We start from the raw sequence: 20,624 nt of genomic DNA, 5'->3' as shown, positions 1-20,624 counted from the left end.
GAAAATTTTTAGCCACACATTATCAGTTTTAACGAGATTTTCTTAGAGGTGAGGCAAGTCAAAAACCCCCACAAAGTAGCTTTTCAGCCTTACTAGCAAACACATGCAGAATTTAGCTTTCCAAAGTAGCCATACTATTCAACTTTTGGCAAAGAAACCATATTTAAATTTTGTTCTGGAACATATTGTGCTTTGCAGTCTTTCCTTTATCCTTCCAAAAATCTAATCAAGAACCTATGCAAACTACTCAGTGTCCACGATTACCTATTCCCCCCTTCTTCAGAACATAATGTACCTCGTGTTCCACAAGTAGCTCATTCATAGCCTCCTTCACAGGTTATTGCTTATTTCCTAACTCCAGGCAGTGTCTGTAGCAAACTATAATTCTACACTATCAGAAAAAACCCGATAACAATTTCTAATTGATCTGAAGTTGTTTTTCTTTGAAATGTGTTTAAATATCCAGGTTGCCAGAATATCTTCCAGGAATGTGATTTTAAAGGAGACAGATTGTAACTGTTTTTCCTGGCTATACTACAGGAAACAACAGCAAGATCTTATTTTAAGTTAGTGTACTTTTATATTTCTAAGCAAGAAATTAACTTTCACGAGAAAATGCCAGTAAACAAAACCTCCCAAGCCCATAACAGTGATAATGCCATTTCTGTAGAATCTTTCATCCAGAATTATCATAAAGGAAAATGTAAGTACAGATTTGCATTTTGTTTGTAACTCTGCACACCACATGCACACAACTTGCATCCTACGGTGGCCTAAAATCAGTACCAATGCAAGTTTTCACCTGAAATGAGAAAGATCACACTGGAATATCAGCTCTTCTGCTCCATATAAATACAGAGAAGACACGGGTCCAGTGGTTACAGCATTAGTCTAGAAACTGGGATATCTGGTTTCAGTCCCTGCTTTGCTACAGTCTTCATGGGCCACCACGGGGAAATTGCTCACAAAAAAAGGCACAGGATAATTATCTGCCATATGCTCACATCTTTCTATCAACAGATATTTTTCACAGTATTTGCAGGGCTGGAGTGTTATAACAACTTCAAAGGCTTCAGTTTCTTAGCAGCCAGCACTTAAACATCCTACAGGCTGCAGCTTCAAATCAATCACTGTAAACCTACATGCCATCTACTTGTCATCTTATTTTCACAGGTTCTTCATATTCCCCTCCCCCAAAGCACCACTGGAATAACTTTCTGGAGTGATCTGCTTGAAATGATCATTTCTGGGCACAAGCAAACATCAAAACTTAACATTTCATATAAACAGTTCAACTCGGGAGCACTTCTGTCATGGCAAATACAACCAAAGAACTTACAGACCGTATCTGCTCTACTATATTGTGTATAATGGATAAAAAGTTTGCATAAAGCAAAGCTTGGGATAGTCAGTATTCATTTTTTATTTTTAGTGAGAGTCTGTGAAAACTGGATGCAGAAATTACAATATCTTATAAATGCTCAGCTGCAATCTGAAACACCTGAAGGCCTTGAATTAGCAGAGCAGGAAAACAACATACTAAGAAATGAATTCTGATTTCACAAAACCACCTTACATTTTGTATAACATTATTTTCCTTCTTTTTTTCCACTTGCCACACAGTGTGATTCTTGATTAAAGATCCCATACCTAAGGTGACTTTTCTGCTTTCACTTAGAATAAATGCACTACTGTCTCTCAAGTATCATTCACCCCAAAAAGGAGCAAAATCAGCTTCCAAAGGTTACTACAAATAATTCCTATGCCCTGCTGTAGAAGCAGGTAAGAGGTAGCTGATCTTTGTACGTTAAGGGTGCTCTGGAGATGCAGAAACTGTGAAGCTAAGCCCAGGAAAGTATTTTTAAGCTGTGTACTCTTCCTGAAAAAGCTTGCCTGTTTCTCCTAGAGCTCTCTTACAAGATACTCAGACCCTTAAAAGCCACAACTGCCTACTATCAAAAGAGAGAGAGTACAGTACTATTTAATCTCCGGAAGACTTGGCATACATAAATATGTCTTGTTCTGCTTTGCTAAGGGATTAGAGCAAGTTTTGTTCCTTTCCAGACCTCCCAGCACACCTGTTCTCAGAAAGCAGATGGTACCTTTTACCTGTTTCTGAGAAGGAATTTCTTAATTCCCTCAGCACATATAGGATAGGGAATCCAATGCACTAATCATTAGTTAATCCACATGAGTACACAGCACCTTTTCCCTTTGGGAGTCTTACCAGAAGTGTACATATTTAACTAGACATGGCAAGTAAAAGGAACAAAGCATGAAGACACAATTAATTTCAACACAAGACATATGCACATGCACCTTTTACCTAAAGACTTACTCATCATGCACTGACGGTAACACGAATAAGGTCCCAAACTCCTCAGACACTCAGTGGACCAGAGAACAGACCACTGTCTCAGTGTTAATGCTTTACCTCAAGAGTCTCTTTTTAATTAGCAAGTCTTTCACTCTTACCAGTTCTTGGGGTTTTTCCCTTCCTGTCAAAACAAGTAATTTTAGCTACAGTAAAGAGGCAGAACCTTCACAGCTAACGTTTTGGACAGCATCCACTAACATCCCTTGAGCATGTATTGTTGGGTGGCATATGCAGTTAGTTTTCTTCTAACCACTTTTCCCCCTCCCCAAATCCCATAAATTGAAATAAATATACTACATGGTAGTTCTCACTGGCTAAGTAGTATTTCCATCTTTATTTTCACATCTGTACTACAAAAGAGTTTATCAGGCCTTGAAAATACAGTCACTAGAACATTTACAAAATACCATTATGTAAATCATAAGACACTGGAAATCAAAATTATTTCTCTAATATACTGAACAGATTAATGCAAATTAGTTATCTCTTCTCAAAAAAGCAACGTAAGAACACTCATTTGGTTCCTTTATGCAAGTAAAAGCTGCATTTCTGGGGAGACAGGTATATAGCAAAATTCAGTAAAACTGTATGAATACTAATACTGCAAACAAAAGACACAAGATATTGACTAAATTTGAACTATATTTCTGTAGTTATCTTTAAAAAAGAGCAGATATGCCTGAGGATCTGAGATGAAAGATAGCAAGGGAACACAGGCATAAAAGCATGTAAAGAATGAGAGAACAGAGAGGTTTTGAAACAAATACAGGCTGAAACTTAGACCAGTAAGAAAAGAAAAGGAAAAAAAAAAAAAAAAAAACCCAACCCAAAAAAACCTTGAGCCCTCATTCATTTGGGGAAATGAATATATCTTTTGAAAATTACTCTCAGTGCAAAGATGTTTCTTTTCCCCAACAATATCTTCTGAAGGAAAGAACCTGCAGGGTCCCAAACAACTAATCCCATTGGAGAAAAGTACAATTATAAATTATAACAGAATTCACAGTCTAGAAGTTAATCAAATATGAAACTGCATTATTCAGACAGAATGATTATTTCTAACTGACCTTCTGTAATCAGTTAATTTAAAAATCTGTTCTGCTTGCATATTCATAAGCAGTGACCAACTTTCTCTACAGAAATATGAATTAACATGGCTCAACAACTTGAATTCTATGGGCATACCACACTGAATTTAAATGTATTCTCAATTCAGGAAGACTGTGCTAGATTCAATCTTTTCCCTTAAACAAACAAACAAAACACAAACAAAAAAACCCCCACCAATATCCTCCCCGCTGCTCCCCCCACCCCCCAAACAAGAAAACCTTGTAAATGTGTTTCTAGAAAGCTAACAAGCTGTTGCCTTCAACGAAGCCATTTCTTACTGTTCTACAGCTCCTGTGAGGAAACTGAGCGTATTGTGCCAGTACCACTACACATCAAGGTCAGAATCCTTTAATATTCTTTCAGTTTCTCTAATAATAATTTTTTTCCAAATTTTAATAAGACGTTGCTCAAGTAAAGTATGATTATATTTTAATTAACTGAAGCAAAAAATACTCATAACTATATTATCAGGTTGCTGGTTCATATTAAAGAATTACCAATACCAACATTACTATTGTGCTCCCAGATTTCCAAATAAAAGATAATCTGCTTTTATATGTCCAGCTTGGGATATCCAACACTATATTTTTGGTTTAAACAAACGATGTCTTGAAAGTCAATGAGATGCTAGAAATCATGACACCACTTTTACCACTAGCAAGGTCTTTATTTTCTGCAAAGCAAGTATAGTATATATACATGAAGGCAATTAGTCATCAGTGTCTGGCAACTGGCAATCTGAAGTATGCTGCAGCATGTATTTTTCCTCCAATACAACAACATCCACCTGAAGAGTCTTGTTTGCTCAGTCCTGTTGCTCTCTCAGGTAACCATTAGTGATAGCAGAGAAAGTTATGCTTCCTGGAGGAAAAATTGATGTCTATAGAATATACTGGAAAGACACAGCAAAGGAGACTAGGGCATTACTAGATCAACCTGACCGGCCACAAAAAAAACTTGGCTGACAGACAGGCATTCATAGTGTTAACAGCAGTATGAGATACTGAAAAAAAGTAAGCAAATTCCATGGTTTCCTCTAAGCGCTTCCTAAAACTATCCTTCTCACAAAGTCTTCACGGACTGTCAGTTGCCCTTGTGAAAATATCCAGCAACATGAACAACTGATGTTGGGACGGAGGAAGTCACAGAGAAGAGACACTGCCTACAAGAATCATTGCAGATTAAGTGACTCCAGCTTCCAAAGAATATTCCAAGGCCCTTCTCACCCCCAGTTTATCTAATATAACCACACAGTTCACAATTTACACTTTTTCTCTCATTCATGTTGGTAGACTTCACTTATCGTTAATGCAAGGTGTATTAGTACAGGGTACTAATATAAACTGACCGTACCTCCAATGGGATATTCTCATGGCCTACGGAATGAAGTGGCCCAGAGTACCACCAGATGTTGAAATGGGCTTCCAGAGGAAATCTTGAAATGTTTGGGGCAAGTGCCATAAGGAGACTGATTGCCTAACACTATTAAAGTTACAGTTTGCACATAAACTTAGCAATCACCCTGGAGAACTGGAAGAAGACGGAAATAGAAAGTATCTAACTGGACCAGTAATTTAAATAAAACACAAAATTAAATAAAGCTGAAACCAGGACAGGGTTAAGAAACAAAACAACCAAGTCTGAAATGCACTCAGATTTCAGTCATGCAAGGGTCCCCTGCTGGCCAGCATCAAAAGAAAATATATTGGCAAAGCTACACAACAGAGGTTTGACCATACGTAAAAGTACAAGTTTAGGCATAGCCTAGGCTTTGGTTTGTGTACTGGCTCACTGACAGCCTGCTCAGCTCTTTGTCACAGCCAGGATTTGTCCCAACTCTAGCTTTCAGAGTCTCCAGGGACCACAGGGTCAAAGAAGGTGGCTACAAAGGTGAGCCGTGATCCTTCCTGCCGTGCAAGAAGTCTAGTAATTGAAACAAGTGATGACATTGCTAGCGCTCATATGGCAGCTCTCAGCTAAGACCAATAATATCTAGATAGCTAGATAAGCGCTCCTCCTCCACTTACCAGAACTTCAGGATATGCTACTCGATTTTACACTAGAGGAGCAAAAGAAAGAATACTCATTCAGACATGCAGTTTGGTTCTAGCAGGGAGACAGCAGTCTTTCTCAAGCCCAGTAGCAAGTCTTGCCCACCTAAGAAACGAGTGAATTTATCAATAATCAAGATGAATTCAACATGAATTCAAAAGGAGATCCAGAAACTCAAGAGGCCAATGCTCTGGGCTCAGGTATAAGCTAAACAGACGTAGCCTGAAAGAAACATAAGCCTAAACATTTTTTTCAGCCTTTAGATTAAGATTTAAGCATCCTGTTATTCCGGTCCAACCTTCTGATCCATCTAACTGTATGACCATGAAAGAGATGGTCAAACTCATGTGACAAATTAAAACTATCTTTTTTTTCCCCCGTAATATAACACTATGAATGGAAAGCTATTAAATGTGGGGTTTTTCCCATATATTGCTAGTGCACAATTACGAAGTCTCTCATTACATGCAAATTAATTAGTATGGCAGAAAAACATTTTCTCCCACTTTGCCATCCTTCAGTCAAATGATCCATGCATATTCCTAATGTTCTCCTAAATTAGTATCTTCTGGACTGAAATACTATATTTTAAGAACTAATACGCTAGATTTTCCATATCCTAGGGAGAAATTGCATTATCAGAGAAGCTTGTGCCAAAAAATGAAAGGAAACGTTTCCCCACCAAGCCCCTCAGAGAACTAATGGAATTAATTTTGCATTGTACACTAGCAAGATTTAAGCAAGAAAGGAAAAACCACCTGTCTTATTAGATATTTTCTTCTCTCAAAATTAAATAAATAGTATCAAACTGTAGAATTTTTTTCAATTTCTAGATTTGCTAGGTGAAAAATCCAGCCAAAACATTGTGATGAACTAAAGCAGAACTTCTGACCTCAGCATATTCTCTTCTGCTTACACGTTGAAATAGAAAATCAAGTTTGTAAATTGTGCTGGGAAATGCTGAAATTTTGGAAAAAGAAAGTGAGGTGAACACATACAGTTATTTTACACGAATAGAAAATTACAAAGTAGTACAAGGTAGCTAACTCCCTCGCAGTCCTACAAATATTAAAAAGTACTGGACAAAGAGGAGAAATAAAAGGGAAAGGCTGAAGAGAAATTCAGAAGACTGAAACAAGAAGAAAAAGGAGTAATTTCTAAATGTAGAAAGGCCCTGAAGGAAGACGAGATGGAAAGATGATACGAAAAACTTGTTTTCTGTCATCCTCTTGAATTCATTCTGCTGAACTGTTTGTATAGTCACCATTTTTACCACATGGCTACACAGACAATCCTAACACTCGCTCTTGGCACTGTATGACTTCTGAGAAGGACCTCCTGAATGCTGGCCTCACACAGGCTGTAGTCAAGCTGGCCTGGGTACCTACCCTTGGAGAGGATTCCCAGCCAGAATCCTCTTTTGGGGATTTCTCATTTTAAATCAAGTACAAGCACAACAGAAATAAATGGCAGAAAACCTGTAGCTGGTACCTGGTTTATGACACCCCTTGTTAGCTGGGTCAAGGAAACACATGAGGATTTCCTGGGGAGACTGCGTGGAGCTCAGACACCAAAACCGGAGTAAAATATATTCAAAATTAGATTCTTTCAGGTCTGGCTTAAAGAAACACTGTACTGGCACTTCTCCATTGTTTCAAAAAAAATAAAAAATGGACAAAAATGTATATATACACCACAAATGCCAACACCAGCCAAATGGTCCTTCTGCTGGGAAAACATAAAAATGGGTAGGATCAATACAGAAGGACAGGAAGAAACAGTTTTCAGAATCCATGTTTGCTTTAGAAAATTAAACAGAAAATAGTACTGGATTATAAATAAGTAAAACACATCTTAACATATAAATTCAAAACATGACTGAAAAGTGAACACAAAATATGTGAATACCAAGAACTTCAAAATAAGAAAAAAACTTGTAATAAATTTCAGCATCCAATACTGCATTCTCTTTCACTTAAATTCCCCAAGCTCAGCCAAAACTAATTTAAGGCTTTCAGTACCAGAGCGGTAGGTTAGGGGTCCAAGAATGAAATCTTCTGCTGCCATCCCAAACAGAGCAACCAGAAGAGATAGTAATGCTAATATAGTTCAAATTTACCCACAGATTTGCCCAACAAGAAGAACTCACTGCTGTGACTTTGAAGTCATATTCTGAAAACCATCATGCTCACCGCCTTATGCGGGGCTTTCATACTATAACATGTAACACCTGCATCTTTGCCAACAACACAACAGTCAGAGCTTTTAGAACAAACTAGTTCAAATGGCATTAGGGTGTTTGGGGTTTTTTGTAGTTAACACAGGAACAACTGATGCTGTTAAACATCTGTCTCATGCACCTGATAGTATACGAAGAACAATTATGGAAGAAGGAGGTATTTAAAAGATCTCTGCACTACCCATTAAAAGCTAACTCAGCAAGTTGACGGTAATAATGATTAAAATTTTGAACATGGCCACAAAAACCATTACAGTCTTCACGACAGTCATCATATAGCCAAATGGTAAGTATGGAGTCCAATAACTACAAATACAAGAAATTAAAATAAATATTGTTTTACACAAGATATACAGAATGGCAGCCAATACACCCGAGTAGCACAATTAGCTGAACCAACTCCACAATGACTAAAACCTGTACTCAGTATTAACAATTAGACAAGGGGAAATAATCTTCCCAATGCTACGTACAGGCATGAGAACCACAGTAGGCCATTCTCTGAAGTTCTGTGATGGCAAAGCCCTCCTCCCACACAAATGCAGCGCTAAGTATTCCCATATATACTAGCCCACAAGGACAGAGTCAACACCTACTAGGTTTCAGGCAATGTTAATGTCCTCTTGCCTCCATTCCCACTAAGGCTAATAGAGCCGTTTTGTCAGCAGTGGGTGGGCAGAGTAATTCTGGTGAGACTAGCTGAAGACCTGAACTAGGATGCCGAGAAACCCAAAACCTTAAACTGACAGTTAGCTTACATATACTGCTATTGTCCCCTCTTCACCAAACAGCATATACCTCAAAATCATTGGAAAAATAGGGTTAACATTTCACACAAGCACTTCAGTTATTAACTGGCTCACATTAACAATCAACTAGGCTAACATAACAAACAATTCTTGTTACTCAAACTGGCGTCATTGTAATGAGCTCCAATCTCATCCGTACACAATCACTAATCTTGTTTTGTGCCAACTGAATTTTTAATCAGAACAGAGTGAATCATAGGTTGTTTTTAAAATACATTTCTAATACTTGTCATCCAAAATGAATAAACACTAGAGCAAGGAAGAACTATTTACATTCTGAGTAGCTGATTTTATTTATGCGTGCTATACACGCAAGTATCAATTGCATATGATAGGTGAGGACATTTTAAAAGAAAAAAATTAATGTTTATTTCTATTAATGCTTTGAACATGAACAGCATCACCAACCTAAAGAATATAGCCATCTGACTGTAATTAAAACTGTATGACGAACCAAAGTAAAAGGAACGGTTGCCCCTCTGTTGAGTTACTCCTTAAGTTCCTCATCATTCTAAAGATCAGAATGCACGCAATCAGGCCTTGCAACCAGCTGAGTAACTACTTCTGTAAGTCACGTAATGAAGCATATATTTTGCAGTGCTGAACTTAAGACTCAACCAGAGTTCCAAACCAAAGTGTCTTGAATATTTGCACAAGACATAGAAGCAAAGCTGAGTTTCAATAAGCACTTTGGACAATTCTGCAATTGTAATACCAATTTAACAAAGCAGTTGATTAGCTCTGCTTATAATAAGAGTGTCCAACATATCACCCCACTGCTAAAACACTGGCCCAACCATTTAGGAATCCTTTGGGGGGGGGTGGTGGTGGTGAAGTTAGCATTAAGTCTTTACCTACAGCATCTACTTTTTAAGACGCAGTATTTCTGGAATCTTGTTTTAGCTGTTTGGCTAACAGCTGCTTAACTGAACACCTGTTACCGTGCTTAGATGAAAACCTGACTCAAAGGTCTGCCTACAGCCATGGAAGCTGCAAGTGACTGAAGCGATCTGCAGCACAGCCATTCAAATGTCTTTAGGGAGGTGCACTGACAGCCTCTATTAGAGCCACATGAGCTTAAGGAATCTGGAGTTCCTGGTTCCCATTTCAAGCTAAGCATAATGCCTGACTCAAGCCATGTAACAGCATGTGATGATTTCTGCTTGGAAAAGACAGACACTCGGGCAGATGAGAGCAGCACAGGAAGGCTCAGTGTCAGAATTCCCACAGATCTGGCAGAACGTATTACTTAAGAGATTGTGCTCCTCATTTAATACCATCTACATGCTTTTGTGCATGGCTGATTCTGTTTGGATTGCCAGGAACTGTTGCATCAAAAGTATTTGAAGATTGCTTGAGATCAAGAGTGTTAAATCATGCTCAACATGCTAATCTATTTTTACTTATAGTCAGTAGAAAGATATGTTAACACATTAAAGTATGCTGCTAATATCTTAGAATTCAATTAAAATTATCTTCACTAAACAGCTCTGAGATCTGTGGAAAAAAGGGAGTTATTAAAATACTTAGCATAATAAGCAAGTTATTGCTAATATAGCATTCTGAAGAAAAACTCCACAAACCATGTTGAACATTATAAGGCAAATGCAAAACCAAAATGTCCACCATGATACCATATAGACCATAGCTGCAAGGTGGAGATAACATGCTCTGATAACACCAGGATGGAAGGCAGGAGAATGACCAAGGACCTTATCAAAAAAGGTTACATTTACATAGTGAATACTATAGCAAGGCATAATGACCAAAGGAAAGCTGTTCTTTTTTCGTTTGTTTTTAATTAATTTTAAAATAGGCTGTTTAATACCTCATTGTGTATCAAGGAGCAAATGGCTCATCAAGCTACTTTCCAATGAAGAGGATGGGAAGTTTGGTCTGCACTTAGGCAGAAGAAAAGCAAGAATCCCCAAAGTAGCATCATTAATGAACGATGTAAGAATGAAAGAAAATTATGGATGTTTTCATCCTTGCAGGTTTCCCTGTGGATCACTATTACTACGGACTTCTTTTCACATGAGAAATATGGTACCATATCACTCTCAGCAAGCTTCTCCATCTGAACAGCATTTCTGCAAGATGTCCCAGATTATCTTTATTTATTATCTAATTTGCTATTTGTTATTAATTTCAGCTTTCCAGTACATTAAAAAGTGTTCTTCTTCCTTTAACATCACCTGCAGAAAGTGATTGTTAGTACGAATACTTCTCAGGAGGTTGTAAGATTGTGAAACAACAAAACACAAAAAGGGGAAAATAGAAGAACTGATATACAAAAGTGTGTGGAAACAATTCTAGCATTGTCATATAAATTAAACCTTTTCTATAAACAAGCTTCACAAAATTCAGCAGCACCACGCCTCCTTCCCAAAGGAGTTTGTGAGCTTAACAGGAAGGTGGGGGAAGAAAAGAAATGAGACATTCACCTTTTTAAAATTCTGTTAGGTATGCTAAAAATAATTAATCAAACCAGTTATTTTAAGACAGTGTAGTTTCTTAATATAACTTAATATGAAGGGCCTATAGCTAAAACTAAAACCCAACACATCTGTCACATCACATGTCAAGGACATATTCAACTCTGGCCACTGCCTCACATTCTTCCACCATGACACCTGCACCCCAAGCACTGAACAGCCTGTGACTTACTTTTGGGGGGCTCTGAAGACATGCTCATAAAGCACAAGAGAGGCTGCAGGAGAGGACTATGCAAAGAGCCCATCCCCTAGCAAGGCCGTACAAGAAACTTCTTAGGTGCACGACTGTGCTAGTGACTCCCATATTACACTTACAGGCAGCCTATGAAGTGAAATATATTTAAAGTATAAACTGATTTTTGGTGAACTTTCTAATAAAAGCTGAAAGTTTAGAGAGAAAAAAAAAAAAGAAATAAGATCATGACCTACTGTGTGGGTTACCGAGCAGGAATTACAGTAGAGCTCTGTGGCAAAGGCACACTTTTCTGACACAGTGTCACTCTGCACCACAACCACAGGCACTGCATACTTATTAGAAAAAATATGCCCAAATCCTATTGACAAACAATACTGTCAACCCAGAAAAGAGCCCAACGAGAGAGGAAAAGCAAAAGAGAAAAACACTCTGGGTTCCAAAATACCTTAATATGGCTATAGTAACTACTAGTAACTTCAGAGAGAGAGAGAAGTATTGTAAAAGCATAACCATCGTTTGCTTCTTCAAACAATTTACCACTTGAGGCTGATTTTGAATAGTGAAGAAAATGCTTGATTTCAAGTTGTGGTGTTTCTTCTTCCATAGTAGTAAGACTGAGTAAAGGTATTTTCTCATTGTTTATTTTTGAACCTCCCACCTTTTAAAAGGGCATTGCTTTGTCTTTATAACACCAACACATACGAGCAGATAGCTTTCTTTGACACAGTGGTTCCAACAACATACAACCTGATTCTATCTTTCCTCACGGGAAAAGAAAAATCAACATCACTACACAAAATTTTATTATTTTTTCTAGGACCAAATGTTTTTTAAAGACACAATTGAGCAATCCTATTTGCTAAGACATCTCTTTTAAGATGATCAGGTATTAAATAAACATCTTTTAAAGATACTCTGAACAGTTATTGTAAATGTCATCTTGTCTTGATTAAAATATTTTCAAAAAAACACACATCTATGGATTCAACTTTAAATCACACTCAAAGAAAAAGTCTTTATACTCACATAACAGTGAGATAAAAGGTGGTTTTTTTTTCTTTATTCTGCATTGTTAGCAAATTCCTATTGCTGAAACTATTCTAAAAAAGCCAAGTCTCTTTGCATGTTATAAGATTCTCAAACAGTGAAGTGCTTACATGCAAGGCAGAAGGATCTGGCAAAAATTCAGCATCCTCTCCGAAGATAAAATCTGGTGGCAGGTCAGGATAGTGAGCATTGAAAATTATATCCCCTGAAAAGTAATAAATGAAAACATGGTTTGCGCTTTTACGTATATGCTTATAAATGAATAAAATATTCTACACATGATACACATTTTTAATACAAAATTTGATAGCTACATAAAATGTATTTAATGTATATATCCATACAATTTTTACAAAAATTCAAAAGCAAGATAAGCATCAGATGTTTTGGGGGATGAAGTCAAATTCCTGAGGCACAGCTTCTTCCTCCTCTGCAAGCAATGAAACATGAAATACATTATTGCTTCATAACTCAAATGGCAATGCAAACACTATTGAGGGTTGCCTCAAAACACCGAGTTAAAGAAGTGATCTTGTTTAAAAAAAAGAAAAGTACCACATTTAGATTGCTGTGTTTTGGATATTAAGTTAAAGTCAAATGCAAACTACTAAGATCCAGATTTTCAAAATACTGGAGCTTTTAAAAGTAGCACATACTCCCTCTTCTCCTTGCCACCCCCAAATCTTAGAAAGAAGAATAGAGAGTTTAATAGGAACCATTACATTTGTCTTGGCCAGAATTTGGAGTTGAAGTATCACACATCTAAATAAAAATATTCAAACTAACTAAAAATGGTGTTTCTACTTCAATGTAAACAGTTAGGAAAGAACAGTACTTCTCTATCATCAGTCGTTTTCATTCTGGCAGTTAAACACAGCATCCTGCTATTGAAGATGCTAAGATCTGACCTTAGAACAATTTTTTCACATATTTAAAAAGGAAAAAGTATCCTCTCAGTCAGATCTTATTCTAGTAAGTCTCACTTCTGCCACGAAGCCAAAGACTAAAAGGAAAGAACAAAAGAACCTTTTTTGATCCATGTTAGACATCCCTTGGGCGCTCTAACTTTTCTGCTCTGTGCTCTCCCATTACATATAGTTTCTCTTATGTCTTACTTAATTTACTGTACTAGGACAGGAAAAGTAACACCTTTGACTCTAGAAAGCTTAGGCACCAAGATTTTGCCTTATTCACAACTACGAGCATGAACTGTTTTCATAAGTTACATGTTCTCAGCAAAAATACACAATTACAAATCAGACTAAAGATTAAGGGAATAAATCCTAAATCTGAGTTTTGTTCTTATTAAATACTATAAACCAGAGAAATTAAAACTGCAGTTAACAGTTTGCCTGGCAGGGCTATGATGCATAAATAAAAAAATGCTTCTTTACACTCAAATAAAAGATATTTAAACAATCACAATAGCCAACACAACAGCAAATCTGGTTTTATTTCACATAAATATTAACACCAGTCTCTGCAGTGAGCTTACAAAGTATAAGGTATTAAATATTTTGAATCACAAGCCACCAGTCTGTCCTGACCTAGCAGAAAGATCAGGTTTTTTAACTACTTTATTTAAAACTTACACAATACTACCTGTGGCTTACCCTCTCCAAATATAATTGTGCTGAGGTAAAACCATAACATTTTTAACCAATAAAGCCATCTGCAAAATTGTTGTGCTTAGAGTTTGAGAATGGTTACTACTATAATTTTGAAAGGAAAACCACCAAAACCAAAAAAAAAAATCAATATAGAGTGCATTCCCTCCCCTTCTCACCTAAATGAAAGAAATATCCTTTTCCTTGCATCTCCAGCACATGAATATGTAGTTCCTCATGTGTTTCAATTCTGTTTGGCTTTATTCCCCTGACAGAAAGAAAACTGTGTGGCATCCCACAGCCCTACATGACCATTCCATTGTAAGAACAAGGCAAGCAAAAACTTCGCACTCAGACCATATTTATCTCATTTCTGTAGATACACTAGCCAATAATTATATCAATAGATTAAATTTCCAACTAAACACTATTACAGAATTTAGAATTACTTCAATAAAGTTAAAGCCATGGAGTCAAAGATAAATTTAGTAGGGGAAAAAAAAGTATTATACATCTTTTGCTTTTCATTATCCAAGAATATTACTTTCTCTTCCTTTTTTCTCCTCAGGCAAAATGCATTAAATTTTGAAATATTTTACTTCACAGGATTTCAGAAGAAAAGCTAATATGCTCCCAATAGACAAAAAGATAGAAATATTAATACTTAAATCTATTAGTTCTTTTAACACACACACACACACACACACACTGTTCTTTTCTCATCTATCAAAATGCATAAGCAAGTCTAACAAAGTGGTAAGGGTTGACTGCAAGAAAGTTAAGCGTTAGCTCTGAAACTGAGAAATTTCTTAAATCCTTACAGTGGCTCTCTACTGGCCTATCCTATATACAGCTTCTCCTCTCCTGATGACTTCCTTTTTGGGATATTTTTCTTTCTTTTTTTAACCATACTGTAAATCTGGTAGTACTGAAAGATATACTAAAAGTGCCACAGCATTCATTAACATCCCTGTTTACCCAAAGGCAGCAAAATTAGGAAGCAACATACCTTCCTAAACTTTTGAAAAGGATATCTATATTCTTCAGTTTTTTCTGACCCCAAGAATTTCTAAATCAGCACTAAGTATGTAGAATAAACATGTGTGCGCACTGCACCCTGGAATAAGACCAATCTGAATGGAATTCATCATATGAAGGAAATCAACCCATCTGGCTTTTAACGAACAAAAAATCCAAATGCTACTTGATCATGAAACACATTCACAGATAATAGGGAACAGTGTTGGAGCAGCCAATCCTATGTGCAGAATCAGTTTTGAGAAAATAAACTGCTCTTGTTGAATATTAACAAGAAAAAGATAGCAAGTAGAATTGTATTATTCATCTATTCAGAATGCTAACCTATCTCCTAGTAGCTACACAAATTGAAAACCCACTGATCAGTCCCCTCTATAAACAAATTCTTACCTAAACCAGCCTTTGTGAATTGTCTTTACAGGTCAAGCAATAACCAGCTATTCACTACCATCTGCAACCAAGACACTAAGACAGCGCAGGCAGCAATATGAAAGGATTTAAGTGAACTAAACACAGACCTGTGACTTGTCACTGGATTCCACCCTACAGATTTTCGCTCTATGGCAATTTTTGCTATGGTGTTCCTGCTGCCTTTCAAGTAGAAGAGGATCATCAAACCTCAGAAGCTCCTCAAACTCATCTGTTGAAGCAGGACTTCTGCCCTCAAACAGTATCTGGAAATACTGTGGGATCTTTGCTCATCAGACCATAAACAATAACCCTATTACAGTAAACCAAGTGTAGCTTCAACTTTTTACAGGTCGTTCAGCAGAAGTCAGAAATATTCCTGAAGGTTAGAGACAACATCTGGTAGCAAGAAGCCGGGACACTTTTGAGCTTAATTTCTGACTTCACATGCGAATCAAGGTATCAGAACAGGAAAGGCAGAAAAGTCAGTATTAAAGACTCAAAGAAATCTCTTTATTAAAAGACAGTTTGGAAAAAAAGGTATTTGATTGCATTAAAAAACCCCAACCCTTCCTCTGTACCTCTGTGATGCTCCAGAAGAAATCCTAGCTACTCCACTACATGCAAAGCGGCAAAGGACCTGTCCTCCATGAGTTTGGTTCAGTTTAACTAAGCTGTTCAGTGTCATTTGAGGTGCCTCAGGGCACATTTATGGCAGCTATGACACAAGGTTTTTCAGAGAGATCCTTTGGGTCAGCAGCTGAAAAGGCCAAGCAGGATACCCTAGGGAACCTCAGAGTTAGACACCTACAGTTAGGCAAGTGAATCAAGTCCCACTTTGCCAATAAAAGAAAAAAAGATATAGGAAGGATGTGCAGGACAGTTACTTGGTTCTTGGGCAAAGGGTTGCAGGCATGGCTTTTGTTTTGCTTGTTTGTTTAACTTCAACTGACAAATGCTGCTGGAGGTGTGGGGGGGAAGAGGTGTAAAAGTGGGTACAGCAAAAGAAATTAGGTTCTCTTGTAAAGTGGGCAAATCTGTGGGCAAACAGAGTAAAAGTAAATGAGCTGGACACCAAGCTGAACAAGAACGCAGCAGGTCAACCTTCATCACTTGCACTTCTCTCTAGCCAGACAACTGCCTTCTCAGAAATTTTGGTACTAGAATTGAAGAGGACAAAGATCAACAGATAATACAAGAGGGGATAAGACATTGGTAGAAATTAAATACAAGCAACACTGGAGAAGTTACAACAAACAAGAGACACTGGGTAGGTGAGAAAAGGACAGGCGAAAGTGAAGGACAAATATATACAAAGAGACTGGACCATAACCAGTAACTGCAGCCCATACAGCAGAAAGAAGGAAAGGGCCAAGTAGGAAGGCACTATGTTATTACCAATGTGGAAGCCTAATCTAAAATCTTCTAAATCTCTAAGTCCACACTTGTACATAGATACTTGTAAGGTCACTTCTCTTGATGCAGAAACAAACTATTTTAGACTTACACCTGCAAAAAGTTCGAGGGAAGTCCAGAACATCCAAGGAAAAGTGTCAAAAGAACACAACCAAAGTGAGAAGGAAGCGATTATTTAAAAGGGGAAAATACTGTTGTAAATTTCTTATTTGAAGAAGTAATAATATAATAAAATTATTAGACCCTCTCTCAGCGTTTCCCATTAGGCACATTCATTGGATAATGAACAGATTACCAAAGGAAGAAGATTAATTACTCCGCCCATGTAAAGCAAGACTCAGCCAAACGTTAGAAACATCGCGCTGAAAAATCTTTGGTACTTTGCATGACTGGGCAAAAGGATCCTTACCATACACGTAATGATTACCACCCAAGTACAATCTAAATCACAGCAACCAAAAAGTATTCCCTGTAAGAGCCTCAACTGAACCACAGCCTGTGCAAAATAACCTAATGGTGCACAGAAGACAGACTCATGCATTGCAGCAACCTAGTTTTGTGAATCTAAAAATCTTACAATAACTTTTTAAATCATTTTTACAATTGTTTATCAGCACAATAAACAAGTGTTTAGCAAATAGATTTGCAAAGCAGCTTTTAAAAGGGGGTCCAGCTCTTCTCTGCATTTATCATTTTGTTTATTTTTAATTACCTCCTTAAAGTAGAATGCCACAGGAAGACTAAATGAACTTACTGGAAGAGTTCCATCACAGGAATAAAGCAGATGAAATTCTGTACAGTATATTATGGACAATATTATTAAGACTACTTAGGCAGCAAAACTGTGATTTCCTCCTTTAAGTACTATAACTAAAATCAGTAAGAAACTAAGAAAGAGAATCAGAAGCAAGAAGAGAAAAACTAAGCTTCAAACAAGACAAAAGAAATGTACTTTGGGATCAAGGAAACCAAAGTGGTGGCAGTAGAATCCAAAGCTGTAATAATTCACATAAAACCAGTGAAAATCAGACAGAAGATGAAAATACTAGAGTTCAAGAGGCCACAGAGAACAGTAGCATTGCAAGGGCAACACATTGTTTAGTCACCGTGAAATTCCAGATGACAGCACTCAAGGACAGAGAGGGAGGCAGGCATCAGTGCCTGAAAAAGAAAATGTGAAGAGCACAGGCATAATAATAAAAAAAAATATCTAAAATAAAATAAAAAGTCAGGCTTAGTAGCAAGCAGCAGTGAAAGCTTGAGTGAAAAAAGAAAACCAAAACAAAGAGATTCCAAGGTTTGCTGGAATAAAATTGCAATGACCAAGGAACTGATTCTTAACAGTGTATTTTAAATCTTAATATTATTCAATAAAACTATTACAGCTTATAACTCTGCTTATGCTGACAATTTCTCCTGTGACATCTGCCTTGATGTTTTAGCAAGGAAGACCAAATTATCTCCAAGAGTTACAAAACATTTAATCTCAAAATGCACAATTACTTCTCCAGAAAGAATACCGAACTTTACACAGCAGATACAGTTGTCCAGTTAGAAATAAAGGAAAGTTCTGCATACCACTTAAAATCAGCTTTGTCCCTGGAACACAGATTCAACCTCTTACAGGATATTACGGACAGTCTTCCTGGAGTTAAAACTCCTATTAGGAGCTTTGAAAAATTCAGATATGAAGAAAAGCACTAAGTTTAACACCACAATGTCAAGTGCTGGATGAACTAATAAAATATGGTTGTCTCAGATTTTAATTGACAGTCTAGCAAGAGTAGGCTCAACTTTTCTAACCATTCTGGCCATAAACACTCAAAATTTATTGTCTCCCTAACAGAAGAAAATAAAGTAAAAGTCTCTCTGAAAGCATCACTGGAAAACATCTGGAGTGTGATGGAAGACAACAGGTATGAAAAACTAATTTATCTTTAACACTGACACAACATTTTCTCCGGTATAAAACTGTGGGTATCTCCAAAGTCTCCAAGGCTCCTGGCTGAAACTGAGTAACAGCTGTTTAGTGTAACATTCCAGCAGCTCTGAGTAAGAGTAAGGTGAGCATGACGTCTGAAAAAAACAATGAAATAGCTAACTGGATCTCAAGAAAATATATTAAATTACCAACAAGCCATTCTTAACTCCAAAGATGTTTGATCTTACCAAAGCTAACAAAACAATTATTTCACACTACAGGTAGTCAGTCACTGCTTTGCCTGCAAGTACACCTTCTCCTTTCCTTTTTCAAGCAACTGTGAACTTTCTGGTCTTTTGGAAAACAGACTGTGACTATGCATTTATACTTCCCTAAAGCAGCATACCAACAGTTTTCAACACATGAGGATTCATACTAGGGCATTTGTGCAGTGGCAGCGGTTATGATTGATGATATGCAAAGATCTGATCTGTTGCAAAGAGGATGTAACATAAACCGCAAAGGAACTACACACTTCAGCCTGTATTTGGTACCACATAATGAAGACCATACTCTAGAGATCCTGAACATTTTCAGCCAATCTTTATATTCTGGCAGATTTCGCAACTTTCCTTTGCAGAAATATTCTGCCCTTGAAAGATAACATATCTAGCAACAGCCTACAACAAAGTATCTACAAATCTCTGGTTGCACACCATGGCTGTCTTCCCCTGCCATCATTACAGTTCTAAAACCAAAATTATTAAAGCTTTATTGAATCTGCTTACATCAATATTCCACATGCTGTGAGACTGAATAATTCATAGCATTTTCAAATATGTAACGCTGAAAAATGTGGAGGACTATTACTTGAATTCACTGCTATTATTAGGTACCTGTGGAAAAGATACACTTGTTTACACCACCTTCACTTGGTCATGTTAAAATATACAGCACGGTTAAGATGTGTTTTGAGTTTTGTGAATAACATTATAATTGTTTTGTTTAATCACTTGTGTGATATTCAAAATATAAGAACTGGGGGGGGGGGGGGGGGGGGGGGAGGAAACTTGGCTTCTCAATATTGAAATATAATGCACAGTCCATAATCATATTTCTAGGTACTTTAACATTCTAGGTACTTTAACAGGACATTTAGAATGTTAGTATAGTCTGTACGCCTATATCCTTGCACATGGGCATTTTAATCTATTTATTTTCCTTTATGAATCAGGAACAATTTCTGCCTCCACTTAAAAACAAGTAAAGACTTAAAGCTCTCAGGACGTACTAATAGGGCCCTGTAGAGAGTTACTACAGTCCCACAGAAAATCTGATACTATCTCTAAAGCAACGTCATCCAATTAAGCTTCTTTTCACTGCATCTTGATCACAGTCAGCTAACAAGCCTCAAGCAGAATCTACTACACATTGCAGGACATATCAAGACTCAACATGTTGAGTTTGCTATATAGTATCACATTTTTTAAAAGATAAAAATTTAAATAAGAACAAACATTCTACCTGGTAGAGTAGTTGGCCATTACTTACTAAAAATTCTGAATAAATGCAGAGCCACATCTTTTTCCCTTTTTTTCTTAAAATAATTGCTAGCTAGGACTTATTCCATTTTTTATCTTTGGAAAAGAACAATTAGAAAGCTTCTTGAGCCATGATTTCACACTTCTAGAATAGATGAAATAGTCATCATAGACTGATACATGAGCCGAGCTCCTCTCTCAGGCACATGAGCAAACTTCCAGAACAATTTCATGAAAATACAACTTTTCTTATAGGCGCCAAATGGAAGCTTTAATGTACTTCCAGTGATAAGAAGTTTAAATGTGGTGATTTCTGTTCATAAAGGAGAAGGGCTTCCAGTGCACTACATGACAAGAAAAACTACTAC

General features: G+C 37.0%; 1 protein-coding gene across 2 annotated transcripts in view; it reads right to left on the bottom strand.

Moving 5' to 3' along the window:
- Positions 1-20,624, bottom strand: part of BABAM2 (BRISC and BRCA1 A complex member 2) — a 169,435-nt gene that overhangs the window by 125,917 nt on the left and 22,894 nt on the right. For both annotated transcript variants that reach the window (XM_040612038.1, XM_040612039.1), the window contains exon 4: positions 12,436-12,530. In XM_040612038.1, coding sequence (XP_040467972.1) covers positions 12,436-12,530 — 95 coding nt within the window. The remainder of the gene's footprint in view (positions 1-12,435; positions 12,531-20,624) is intronic.

The sequence above is a fragment of the Falco naumanni genome, chromosome 12 (genome assembly GCF_017639655.2).
Source record: "Falco naumanni isolate bFalNau1 chromosome 12, bFalNau1.pat, whole genome shotgun sequence".
NCBI lineage: Eukaryota > Metazoa > Chordata > Aves > Falconiformes > Falconidae > Falco > Falco naumanni.
Note: the sequence above shows the minus strand (reverse complement) of the source record. Positions and strands in the feature narration are given on the sequence as shown.